Below are 13,087 nucleotides of genomic sequence, written 5' to 3'. Positions count from 1 at the left end.
AATGCAGAATCCTGGGAAGACTGCCAATAGTCTGGCAGTGTTTCCTTCATCTCTGTATGAGCTCTGCTCCTCTGGGGTTGGAGAAACAAAGCAACAGTACTATGGAGAGTCTCAGAAAATGGGTGCCAGCACAGGTTTCCCATCAAAACTGGGCAAGGCCCACAAGAAACCCTCCTTTGTTGCCCACACAGTGAGATAATTTACAGCTCAGCCTGTGACAGATTACTTGAACCTGACCAAGGCAGTTTTCATAGCACTGAAGTAATGACTACAAACCCTGTTTCATTTTTAATTACTGTGGAATAGCCTCTTTCTCTGTTAGAATGAGGGCTCCAAAGTCAGGTCCCACCTGGTCTGATGAAATAAACAACATGAGCAAAAGAGGAGGCAAGCCTTAGACAGTGTAGCCTTACCTCCACATATAGGAGGGGAAAAATTCCGACCTTGTCTCCCAGCATTCCCTCTGCCCAGTTGTCACCCACTCTTCTGATCATAGACAAGACTTCACCCTGGAGTTGCCAGAGCCCACAATGTGTACCACCACAGGGACATACACACAACAAAAAGGGAAACAAGAGATCTTAAGTGCTGCTGAAGCCAAGAAGAGAGTCTAAGCAATTATTCAAAGAATGGTTGATTATCCATTTAGAGATGTGACATGTGAAAACAGTCAACCCTTACATTTTCACTCAGGATATCTCTCTTATGTATTGATTATAGCTACAAAGGTGCTTAATTGGAAAAGCATGGAAATTTACAATATACAGTAGTCTCTTCTTATCCTTGGTTTTGCTTTCCAGTTTCAGTTACCTAGTAAACGGCAGTACAGAAATGTTAAATAGAAAATTCCAGAAAAAAGCAATCCATAACATTTCAATTGTACATCATTTTGCACAGTATAATGAAATCTCACACTATCCCACCCAGGATGTGAATCAACCCTCTGTTCAGCATCACCATACTATATACACTCCTTGACCATTAGTCACTTAATAATAATCTAGATCAGTAATTTTAAACCTTATTCATCTCATGGCACACATAAACTAATCACTAAAATTCTGAGGCACACCAAAAATTACATTATATTTTTTGATGATCTGACAAAAATAGGTATAATTTTGATTGATACACAACAAAAAATAGTAACTACCTACCCTTTTTCCTCTAAAGTGACTTTTCAAAAAATCAGGTGCCTATACTTGTATATAAGGATTTCTGGTAACAAGAATTAACAAACCAGATTAAACCTTATTATATGATGTGACCAATAAGATATAACTATATATTCATGGTTCAAGACAGGGCATTAATACCAGATGATTGTATGGGCTCTTTTCACTTTTTTATTTGAAAATATAAGGAAAAAAGAGGTCAGTGACACTGACTAAACAGATAGTGTATGTTTTAAAGATTTTTGTGTCACATCTGTTAACAATTGCTCATCTAGATGATCAGATCAACTGTCACAGAATCACAGTGTTTGTGCCCTAGTACTCCTTATTTTACTTAATAATAGCCCCAAAGCACAAGAATAGTGATGCTGGGAATTCAGATATGACAAAGAGAAGCTATGTATATGTAGGATAAAACATAGTATATATTGTGATTTCAGGCATCCACTGGAGGTCTTGAAATGTATATACCCAACAGATAAAGAGAGACTACTGTAGTTTATTTTGCAAAATTCATGTTCCCATTATTTAATAAAATAAAAATATTTTGAATAAATATAAATTCAGTGTAAAACTCTAAAGTTTCCGTCCTGATCAGAGAACAAAAAAAAATGCCTCAATTCAACCAACTCCATTTATTTGGAGTGGTAGGTACACAAAGCTTTGAATAACCCTCTTAAATTCTTTGGCATGCCTGGCAATATCAAGTATATGCATAAAGTGGAAACAGAGAAAGAAAGAGGCATGAAGCAAGCAAGAAAGAAGAGCTGTCAGGAGAGTTGGGAGATGGGCAGTTGGTGAGGAAGGAAATGTCCAGAATGCCTTTCCAGGTGCCAGAATCTACAGAGACAAATGGCAAAGGACTTTGGAAAGGGGGGCAGGAGAGAGAAAAGTCAAAGAAGGGATGGAAAACAAAAGGGGGAACAGGAGAAACACTGGGGAAGAAAGAGACAACTCAAGCTGCAGCACATGTTAACCAGATAGGGATACCATGGGCAAAACTTGGTGCCTATACCAAGGGTCTTTGACTAGTTTCTGTTCCCTCTCCAATAACCATCCTTCATTTAGTACACAGGGTGTATAATGGAACCTACCAAAGATTGTCTGTCTAAATATCCACCCCCCACCATCATGCCACATTAAGACCTCACTGTAGTTTTTCCCTCAAGAATCTGCTGGAGGATCAACTTGAGAATCTGGACTCTAGTATGCTAAGGAGTAGATGGCCAAGAACAGCCTAATGGGGTAACCCCTACTGGGTCTGAATGTACCATCTGTCTGTTAAATGAGACTTCAATACTTAAATGAAAAGCAATAATATGGAACTTCAAGGCCTCAGTCAAGGTCAGGGGAACATATTAGGCCAGCAGACTTCATGAAATTACCAAAGAAGCTGCTTCGGTGTAAATGGAGGGACCACATAGTTTTGGGCTGTTCATCTGAGGCAAGGCAGGAATGAGCTAATGGGAGCTGGATATGCCTTTCAGAGAAAGCACAGAGAAGAAAACAAGGGAGAGTGTTTTGAAGTTCCTCCAAGGTCCCTTTCAAACCTCTTGTCTACTACTAAATCAGAGTAGAGTTCAGGGGCAAGCCTTTATTTTCTCTATCCTCACTCCCAATCACCAGCTTTAAAAAATACAAAATGACAAAATAATTTGTGACTTCAGAATAGTTCTTTTTTCAGTTGACACAGGCTAGAAAAATGCAGTAGATATTATAGGAAATCATATCATTTCACATATTATAGGGTAGATGGTTCTTAGGCTATAGGATGATATTTACAAGGGTTTCCTTATAGCAAATACTCAGCCATTTGGAGTGTGGGGACTTTTCTACTAACTGTTAGGGCCAAAGTGGCTGACTGACTTGAGGAGAGATATAGAGAGAATGCCTCTAACTACCATGCCTTCCTCATCTCACAAGTTCTCAACCAGAACTCAGATTCTACCAACGAGAGGTCCCTAGAACCTCACTGAACATGCAAAGGGACACATAACTGAAGGTTTCCTATAAGTGTAAGTTTTTGCAATAGCAAAATAACATAAAAAAGACATTCAATTTTGTAAAATTAAAAATAACAGAGAACAAAATACCAGATTAATTTTGGTTAGGAAAGAAAATAACATAATACCTACATTATTATTTAAGTCTGGTCTAAAAATTAGAAGCAAAGAAATAAAAGAAAATAAAACCAGAACTATGAATATTAGAAATATGAGTATATAATTTTCTACTTAGAAAAACAGAGTATCAACTAAAAATTAGAATAAGAAAAAATACAGAAATATTGCTAATTTTAAAATCAATGCATAAAAATAATTGATTTTCCCATTTACCAGGGATAATCAGTTACAAAAATGTGATTAAAATTGGCTAATCATTAAAAAATAATGTTAGTTCTTTAACTCACTGTATATTCCAGCCCAAATCTATAAAAGGTAAAGATTAAAATGTTAAAAAATACTTGAATGTCCAAAAAGAAACTATGAACAGATGTTTAATCCTGAGCTGAGAAAGGTCTTTTGAAGCATGATAACGAAGATTCAGCTACAGGAAAATGAAATTCTCTATGTTAAAAAACAGCAAAAACAAAATAAAGGCAAATAAACTAGTAAAATGCTTGCAGTATATATGGGAGTCAAAGACTAATATTTTTACTATATTAAAAACTTAATAACACAGTAGAAGAAAAACACAAATATTTAAAAAGAAAAATAGGCCAAGGGCAAGAATCAGGCAACTCACACAAAAAAGTAAAGCTAATTGCCAATAAATAGACTTAAAAAAGCTATGCCTGACTAGTAATAAAAATACACAATTTAAACAAGATTTCTTTTTCATTTGTTCTTTTAACCTACCAAATTAGCAAAGATAATATAAAGGCAAATCACAATGTTAGCCAGCATGCAGGAAACAGGTGCTTTATCATTTTGGGGTGATATATAAATTTATGGCAAGCAGTTAGGCAATTCCTATCAATCATTAATGCTTGCATATATGCAAAGAGATTTAGCTCTGAGGATGTTTATTACAGTGTCTGTTCAACTAGAGAAAACCTAGAGACAAATGAAGGGTGTAAATAGAGGGACCACATAGTTTTGGGCTGTTCATCTGAGGCAAGGCAGGAATGAGCTAATGGGAGCTGGATATGCCTTTCAGAGAAAGCACAGAGAAGAAAACAAGGGAGAGTGTTTTGAAGTTCCTCCAAGGTCCCTTTCAAACCTCTTGGAAAATAGAATTGGTTAAATAAATTATGGTCCTGTCTACTGATGCCATATCCAGCCCACTCTAGCCATATATATATGAAAACACAGTTTGAAGAGACAGAGCAAACATGAGAACCAGACTCAGATATGGCAGTGATGTTGAAATTATCAGATAGGAATGTAGTACTAATATGCTAAGTGCTCTAATGCATTAAGTAGACAGTGTGCAAGAATAGAAGGGTAATGTAAGTAAAGATGGAAATTTTTTTTCTGATAATTTTTTAAAGATTTTATTTATTTATCTTTAGAGGGGAAGGAGAGAGGGAGAGAAATATCAATGTATGGTTGCCTCTAGTGTGTCCCCTGCTGGGAACTGACCTGCAGGGAACTGGCCTGCAACCCAGGCATGTGCCCTGACTGGGAATTGAACCGCGATCCTCTGGTTCGCAGGCCTGCGCTCAATCCACTGAGCTACAGCAGCCAGGGCTAAAGATGGAAATTTTAAGAAAGAACCAAAAGTAATGCTAGAGATTTAAAAAATTCTATAAGAGAAATTTTGCCTTTGATAGTCTTATTACTAGGTTGGACACAGCTGAGGAAAGAATCTCTGAACTTAAACATATCACTAGAGACCACCAAAACTATAAAGCAAAGAGAAAAAAACACAAAACAGAATATTCAAGGACTATGAGACAACTACAAAAATATGCATAATGGAAATATCAGAAGAAGGAAAAAAGGAAAGAATGGAGGGAGGGGGGAGGGAGGAAGAAAGGAAGGAAGGAAGGAAGGAAGGAAGGAAGGAAGGAAGGAAGGAAGGAAGGAAGGAAGGAAAAAAGAAAGAAAAAGGAAGGAAGGAAAAGAAAGGAGGGAAGGGAGCAAGGGAAAAGAAAAAGATTTGACCACAAGCAGCATTAAATCTTTATGAGTGGAAATTTCCCCAAATTAACATCAGATATCAAATTGTAGATTCAGGAAATTTAGAAAATAACAAGTAAGATAAATGTCATAAAACCTACACCCAGGAATATTATTTTCAAATGAAAGAAAATCAAAGATGAAGAAAAAATTATTAAAAGAAGCCAGAGAGAAAAAATGCCATACCTCTACAGGAGCAAAGATACAAACTATGCCCCATGGTTTTCTCAGAAACCATGCAAGCAAGAAGAGAGTGGAGTAAAATATTTGAAGTGTTGGGAGTAAAAAAGCCCATCAACCTAGAATTCTGTACCCTTCAATAGTGAGGGTGAAATAAAGACTTTCTCAAACAAAAATTGAGAGAATTTGTTGCTAGTATATCTGTCTTGAAGAAATGTTAAAATTTCTTTAGAGAGAAGAAAAATTACATGTCAAAAACTCAAACTTACACAAAAAGGGAAAAGTACTAGAAAAGGAATAAATGAAAGTAAAATAAAACCTTTCACTTTTCTTAATCTTAATCCTCACCCATGAATATGTTTTTATTGGTTTTATACAGAGAGGAAAAGAAAGAGAGTGAGAGAAACAGTGATGTGAGATAGAAACATGAATCAGTTGCCTCCCATATGTACCCCAACAAGGGATAGAATTTACCACCTTTTGGTATATGGAACAATGCTCCAACCAACTGAGCTACCTGGCCAGGTCTCATTTTCCTTCACCTTAATTGATCTAACAGATACTAGTTTCTATTAACAGCAACAATGTATTTGATTATGTTTGTGTGTGTAAATATCATGTTATATACTTGTGTATGCTTATATATAAATAAAATTAATCCAAAAACTATAAAAAGAATTATATAGCATGACTCATTGGAAATTTCCCAGGTATAAAACACAGGTTCAATTTTCAAAAATCAATTAATGTAATCCATCACATCAATAGGTTAAAGAAAAAAATCACACTGTCCATGAATCAATGCAGAGAAAGCATTTGACAAAAATCAAACACCCACTTATGATTTTTAAAAATTTCTCAGTAAACTAGGAATAGAGTAAAACTTCCTCAACATGGTAAAGAAAATTTACCAAAAGTACTATAGTTAACATCATAGTTAATTATCAGAAACACGCAGCTTCCCACTAAGATCAGGAATAAGGCAAGTATGTCCCCTCTAACCACAGCCTTACAACATACTGAAAGTCCTACATAAAACAATGAGACCAAAAAGTAAATAAAGGATATTCAAATTGGAAAGGAAGAAATAAAACTTTGTTCACAGATGACATGATTGTCTGTATAGAAAATCTGAGTGAGACATCACCATCATGGCAGAGTGAGTTGCTGCCTTTGTTTCTCCCTTAAAATTACAACAAAAGATCCCCTGCTCAACAACCAAACTTGCCTGAAATATCTATGCACTGAAACATATGAAGATAGGCATATTGGAACACAAAGGGGAGAAGCCGTATGGGAAGGACAGGTACAGTTGCTACAGGCACAGTCCCATAACCACAGTGGCTCCAGAGAGCACAATAGTGGGAAGAAGTTGAATTCTAGCCCTCATACTACAACCTGGATTGTAAGAGGGACGGAAGCACTCATCCCTGAGAAAAGCCACCCCACCTTTTCCCCCTCCTTATGGCCAGATCCTGATGCAGGTGGCCGGAAAGCTTAAAACAACACAGCACTGCCCGCAACCATTACTGGAAGAGGGGCAGAGTCACACATCATGAAATTACCTCCATAGCCCCACCCATCCTGGCAGATCCTGGTAAAGAGAGCTGAGATGCTACAGGTGGTACAGTAGTGCTCACAGCCTTTGCTTTCAGGGGGCAGAGCTGCACCACAGTGAACTTGCCTCCATAGTGACACCTATCCCAACAGATCCAGGTAGAGAAAACCAAGGTGTTTAAACAGTATAGCACAGATGCAAATTCATATATTTTCCCCCTTCCCTCCCACCCCTGCATCTAGGAAGAGCCCAACAGAAGCAGTGGACACACTAAAAAACTTAGTGGGGTCAGCAACCATTAGTAAAAAGGAGTCAGTGCTGGAAGCTCACTAAACCAATTCTCTACCACCTGCCACATATCTATATCACAGTGGTTGTGCTCCGTAACCAAGGTGAGCTGGTCACAGATGGGACACTCACCATCTCAGTGTGTATACAGAATTTTCCTTAACCAAAACAGCACCAAGAAACTGCAATCACAAGGGTTTAAATAGTATGAGTAAGGGAAAAAAAAAACTACTGAAAAAGAAAAGAAAGTACTCTATCTGAAAACTTGCTAAATTGCTGATAACAAACCAGTGTCTAAAGAAACAAGAAAGATCTGAATATGTTAAATGCATAGGCAAAGAAATAACCCATCAATACCATGAATAACCAAGGTAACATGAAGCACATAAAGAAAATGAAAAGTCTCCAGAAAACAAACTCAGAGTCATGGAAGACCGAGTTAAATGACAGAGAATGTGTTATTGCAGTTATGAAGAAGCACATGAGATACAAGAGAACTCAAAAAGGAAGTTCCATGAAGTAAGGACAAAAATTAATGAACAAATGAAATACTTTATCAAAGAGACTGCAATTGTTAAAATAACCAACATAAATTATAGAGCTGAGAAATCATTAAATGAGATGAGAAATGCATGACAGAACATTGAAAACAGAGCAGACGATATGGAAGACAGAATCAGTGAACTCAAAAATAGAAACCTAGAAATGACCCAGAAACCCAGGAAAATAGAGAGAATTAAGAGTTTAAAAAAAGACTTCCACCAAGATGGAGGCATAGGTGGAGACGCCCTGCTTTCTCACACAACCAAGTTTAGAGACAACTAAATATTAGCAACAGAAAACATAGTCAGAACACAAAAAATTGAATTTTTCGGAAGTCTGTTAACAACAAATTCTTCAGCCTGACCAGTAAGGGGCGAAACCAGCAGCTGGCGAAGTGGGGTAGCACAGGAAAACTCGGTCAGACGGACTCAGGAGTGCGGAATCCAGGCGCAGGGTTGGACCTAGTGAGAGACCCAGCGACAACGGGGAAACAGCAAGGGAGCAGGGCTGTGGATTGACTGTGGTCCCGCATTCATGTGCAGATAGACAAGCAAGGGAGTGGGAGATTGGACCAGGACCCAGCGGGTCCCCGCGGTGAGCAGCAGCAGAGGGTGCCACCATTTCCCCGCTCTGACCCCACCTCCACTTACAGCATTATAACCCAGGGACTCTGAGTGGCTCGGCCCTGGTGAACCACCTAAGGCTCTGCTCCTCACCCAGCAGCAAGAAACAGCAGTGGGAGCCTCCATTTCCCCGCTCCGACCACGCCCCCACATACAGCGTCACAACCCAGCAACCTGGGAGTCCAAGGCTCCGCTCCTCATACTTAACGGGCACAAACAGACCAAAACTGGTTCAAGAAGATCTCAAAGCCCCAGAGCCTATAAATCTAAGCGATGAAGAAATAGCAAAACTCTCAGACACACAGTTTAAAACACTGGTCATCAGGATGCTCACAGAACTGGTTGATCATAGCCACAAATTAGACAAACATATGAAGGTGAAACTAATTGAAATGAATGGAATTGCACAGGAAACCAATAGCAGTGAAAAGGAAACTGGGACTCAAATCAATGGAGTGGACCAGAAGAAAGCAAATAATGGCCAAACAGAAAAGAGGCAAGAAGCAAGAATTCAAAAAAATGAGGAGAATCTTAGAAACCTCCAGGACATCTTTAAATGCTCCAACATCTGAATTATAGGGGTACCAGAAGGGGGAAAGGAACAGCCACCAGTGGAAAACTTATTTGAACAAATAACAAAGGAGAATTTCTCCAATGTGGCAAAGGAAATAGACTTCCAGGAAATCCAGGAAGCTCAGAGAGTCCCAAAGAAGTTGGACCCAAGAAGGAACACACCAAGGCACATCATCATTACATTAGCCAAGATTAAAATGAAGGAGAGAATCCTAGAAGCAGCAAGAGATAAGGGGACAGTCACCTACAAAGGAGTCCCCATCAGACTGTCAGCTGATTTCTCAAAAGAGACCCTACAGGCAGGAAGGGGCTGGAAAGAGGTATTCCAAGTCATGAAATCTAAAGACCTACATCCAAGATTGCTCTATCCAACAAAACTTTCATTTAGAATGGAAGGACAGATAAAGTGCTTCTCAGATAAGATCAAATTCAAGGAGTTCATCATCACCAAGCCCTTATTATATGAAATGTTAAAGGGACTTACCTAAGAAAAAGAAGTTAAAAAAAACTTGAAAGGACAGCAAACTCACAGTTATTAACAACCACATCTAAAACAAAAGCAAACTAAAAGGACAGCTAGATCAGGAGTGGAAACATAGAAATGAAGATCTCAAGGAGGATTAGCAACATGGGAGTGGGAGGAGGAGAAGGGGGGAGAAGGTACAGAAAATAAGTAGCATAGATAGTAGATAGAAAATAAATGGGGGCCGAGAATAGTATGGGAAATATAGAATCTAAAAAACTTGAGACACATGGTCATAAACTAAAGGGGGGGTAATGGTGGGGACGGGGAGGGGTAGGGTGGAGGGGAATGAAGGGGAAATAGAACAACTGTAATGGCATAATCAATAAAAAATAAATTTAAAAAAAGAGTTAAAAAAGAAAAAAAACTCTATGAGAACTATCTGACTCCTGACTTCATCAGAAAGAGCAACATAAGTATATGAGAAGAAGAGAGAAGAAAAAAAAAGCAAACAGAGACTACTCAAAAAATAGTTGATGAGAACTTTACAAACCTTTGGAAAGAAAAAACTGAACTTTAGGATAGAGGAAACCAACAGAACACCAATAATACCAAGGCACAAAACTTTCTCCAAGACATTTTATTCAAACTGTCAAAGTTAATCACAAAAAAAAATTTCAAGGCAGCTATACATAAAATACTATAAAACCTCAAAGGAAATCCCATTAGATTATCTTCTGGTTTTTCAATAGAAACCTTACAAACAAGGAAGAGTAGAATAAAATATTCAAAATATTGAAAGAAAGTAACCATCAGCCAAGAAATATACATCTAGCAAAGTTATCTTCTAGATATGAGTAGAAATAAAGTCTTTCCAAGACAAACAAAAGCTGAGGGAATATATCACCTCAAGACTTGTATTACAAGAAATGTCAAAAAAACTCTTCTACTTGAAAAAAGAGACATAGGTACACAAAACTTTGAGGGAGATGACAGACAGAAGCAAAAAATTGAAACTTTATTTCAGAATAGGATATTATATACTTAATTATAAAACAAAGCTTAAAGGGGATAAGCATTTTTAAAATGACTATAACTTCTGCAATTTGGAGGGGAAAAGCATAGTATAAAGAGGAATAATTTGTGACGACAAAGACGTAGCAGAGGAAGAAAATGACTGAACTTGCACAGGTAAATGAAGATAAGATGCAATAAGAAGAAAAAGGACTATACTATATACGAAACTTTCAATTTTACATAAACCCAATGGTAATCACTAAACAAAAATCTAGAGCTGAGGCTTGCAACATGAAAAAGAAGAAACAGAGAAAATCATAGAAAACCACCAAACTAAAACAACAAACAGAAACAGAAGGGGAGGAAGATACACAGCAACCAGAAAACAAAACGTGAAATAATTGTAGTAAATCCTCCTATATCAATAATCATCCTAAATGTAAATTGACTGAACTAACCAATCAAAAGGCAAAGACTAGTGAAATGGATTAAAAAACAAGGCCTGAATATATGTAACCTTCAGGAGAGTCATCTCAGGTAAAAGACAAACATGAGCTGAAAATGGGTAGAAGATGAAATTCAAGCAAATAGCACCAGAGAAAAGCACATGTAACTTACTTATATCAGACAACATAGATTTCAAGACAAAGCAGGTAACAAGAAGAAATACCCTAAGAAGAAATAAAAGTAGACATCAAAAGACACAGATAGATAAATGAAAATGAAAACATTTGATATACCTAAATTGTGCAGATGCAGCAAAAGTTATACTAATTTTCTTCCTGACATTATTGAACTGCCTTTCTGAGTTATTTTGTATCTTACCAAGTTTCTTCATAACTGAAATCTTAAATTCTATGTCATTTAAGTCATAGTCTTCCATGACTCTGAGTTTGGTTTCTGGAGCCACTTCATTTTTTTGTGTGTGTGTTTCCCTATGTTACCTTGGTTGTTCATGGTATTTGATGGATTATCTGCCTATACATATATTATTATATTTTAATAATAAAGGGAATTTTTCATCAAAAAGGCATAACATATCAATATATATGCACCCAACCTAGGAACATCAAAATATAATATATAAAGCAATTACTAACAGACCTAGAAGGAGACACTGACAAAAACACAAATATGCTAGGGGGCTTGAATCCCCCATTGACAGTATTGAATAGATCATCCAAACACAAAGTCAATAAGTAAGATTGACCTTAAATGACACATTCAACCAAATGGACATAATCAATATTTTTAGAACTTTTCATCCCAAAATGACAGAATATACATTCTTCTCAAGTGCACATGGAACATTCTCCAAGACAGGCCATATGTTGGGGCACAAAATGAGTCTAAATAAGTTTAAGAAGACTGAAATCATAATAAGCATATTTTTAAGCACAATATGAAGCTGGAAATTAATTAACTACAAGAAGAAAAGTGGAAAGACCACAAATATGTGGAGATTCAACAACAACATGCTACTGAACAACTACTAGTCCAAGGAAGAAATAAAAGTAGAGTTCAAAGGAAGAATCCACATAAAGACTAATGATGATGAAAATATTACATATCAAAATTTGGGGGACGCAGTAAAAGTGATACTAATGGGGATGTTTATAGGATTACAGGCCTACCTTGGATAAAAGAAAAACTTCAAATAAACAATCTAACATTACACTTTAAAAACTATAAAAAAAGAAAAAATTAAGCCTAAAGTCAGTTGAAGAAAAGAAATAATAAAGGTTAGATGGGAAATAAATGAAATACAGAACAAAAACAATAGAAAAAATTAATGAAACAAAGAGCTGGTTCTTAAATATGATACATAAAATATATAAGCTTCTGGCTAAACTCACTAAGGGAAAAAAAGAGACTCAAATCAATAAAGCCACAAATGAAAGAAAAGTTACAAGAAAACCTCACAGAAATACAAAAGATTATACAAAAATATTATGAAAGGCTATATGCCACCAAATTCAATAATCTAGAAGAAATAGATAAATCCTTAGAAATATATTACCTTCCTAGACTGAACTATGAACTGGAAAACCTAATTAGACCAATCACTATTAAGGAAATTAAAACAGTAATAAAAAACTTCCCAAAATACCAAAGTCCAGGACCAGATAACTTTATTAGTGAATTCTACCAAACATTTAAAAAAGATTTAATACATATCCTCCTTAAACTCTTCCAAAATCGAAGAGAAGGGAATACTTCCCAACTCATTTTATGAGGCCAACATGACCCTGACCAAAACTTGCAAGAACAACACAAAAAATTGCAGGCCAGTATCTCTGGTAAACACAGATGCAAAAATCCTAAACAAGTGAATACAATAATACATTAAGAGGATCATACATCATGATCAAGTGAGGTTCATTCCAGGGATACAATGATGATTCAACATGCATAAATCAATGTGGTATTATGCCATATTAACAAAACAAAAAATACAAATCATATGATCATATCAATAGATGTACAAAAAGATAAGATACAACATCCATTTATAATGAAAATATTTAATAAAATTAGTATAG

The 13,087-nt window shown here is 36.5% G+C and overlaps 1 protein-coding gene across 1 annotated transcript in view; it reads right to left on the bottom strand.

Annotated features, from left to right (window-relative positions):
* The window catches only part of SH3RF3 (SH3 domain containing ring finger 3), a 191,474-nt gene that overhangs the window by 151,598 nt on the left and 26,789 nt on the right, over positions 1-13,087 (bottom strand). Inside the window, 1 exon segment of the mRNA XM_053665267.1 lies at positions 414-509. Within this exon segment, the coding sequence (XP_053521242.1) occupies positions 414-509 (96 nt within the window).

This window comes from Artibeus jamaicensis, unplaced genomic scaffold, assembly GCF_021234435.1.
Source record: "Artibeus jamaicensis isolate MK-2021 breed Jamaican fruit bat unplaced genomic scaffold, CSHL_Jam_final contig_399, whole genome shotgun sequence".
NCBI classification, from domain to species: Eukaryota; Metazoa; Chordata; class Mammalia; order Chiroptera; family Phyllostomidae; genus Artibeus; species Artibeus jamaicensis.
Note: the sequence above shows the minus strand (reverse complement) of the source record. Positions and strands in the feature narration are given on the sequence as shown.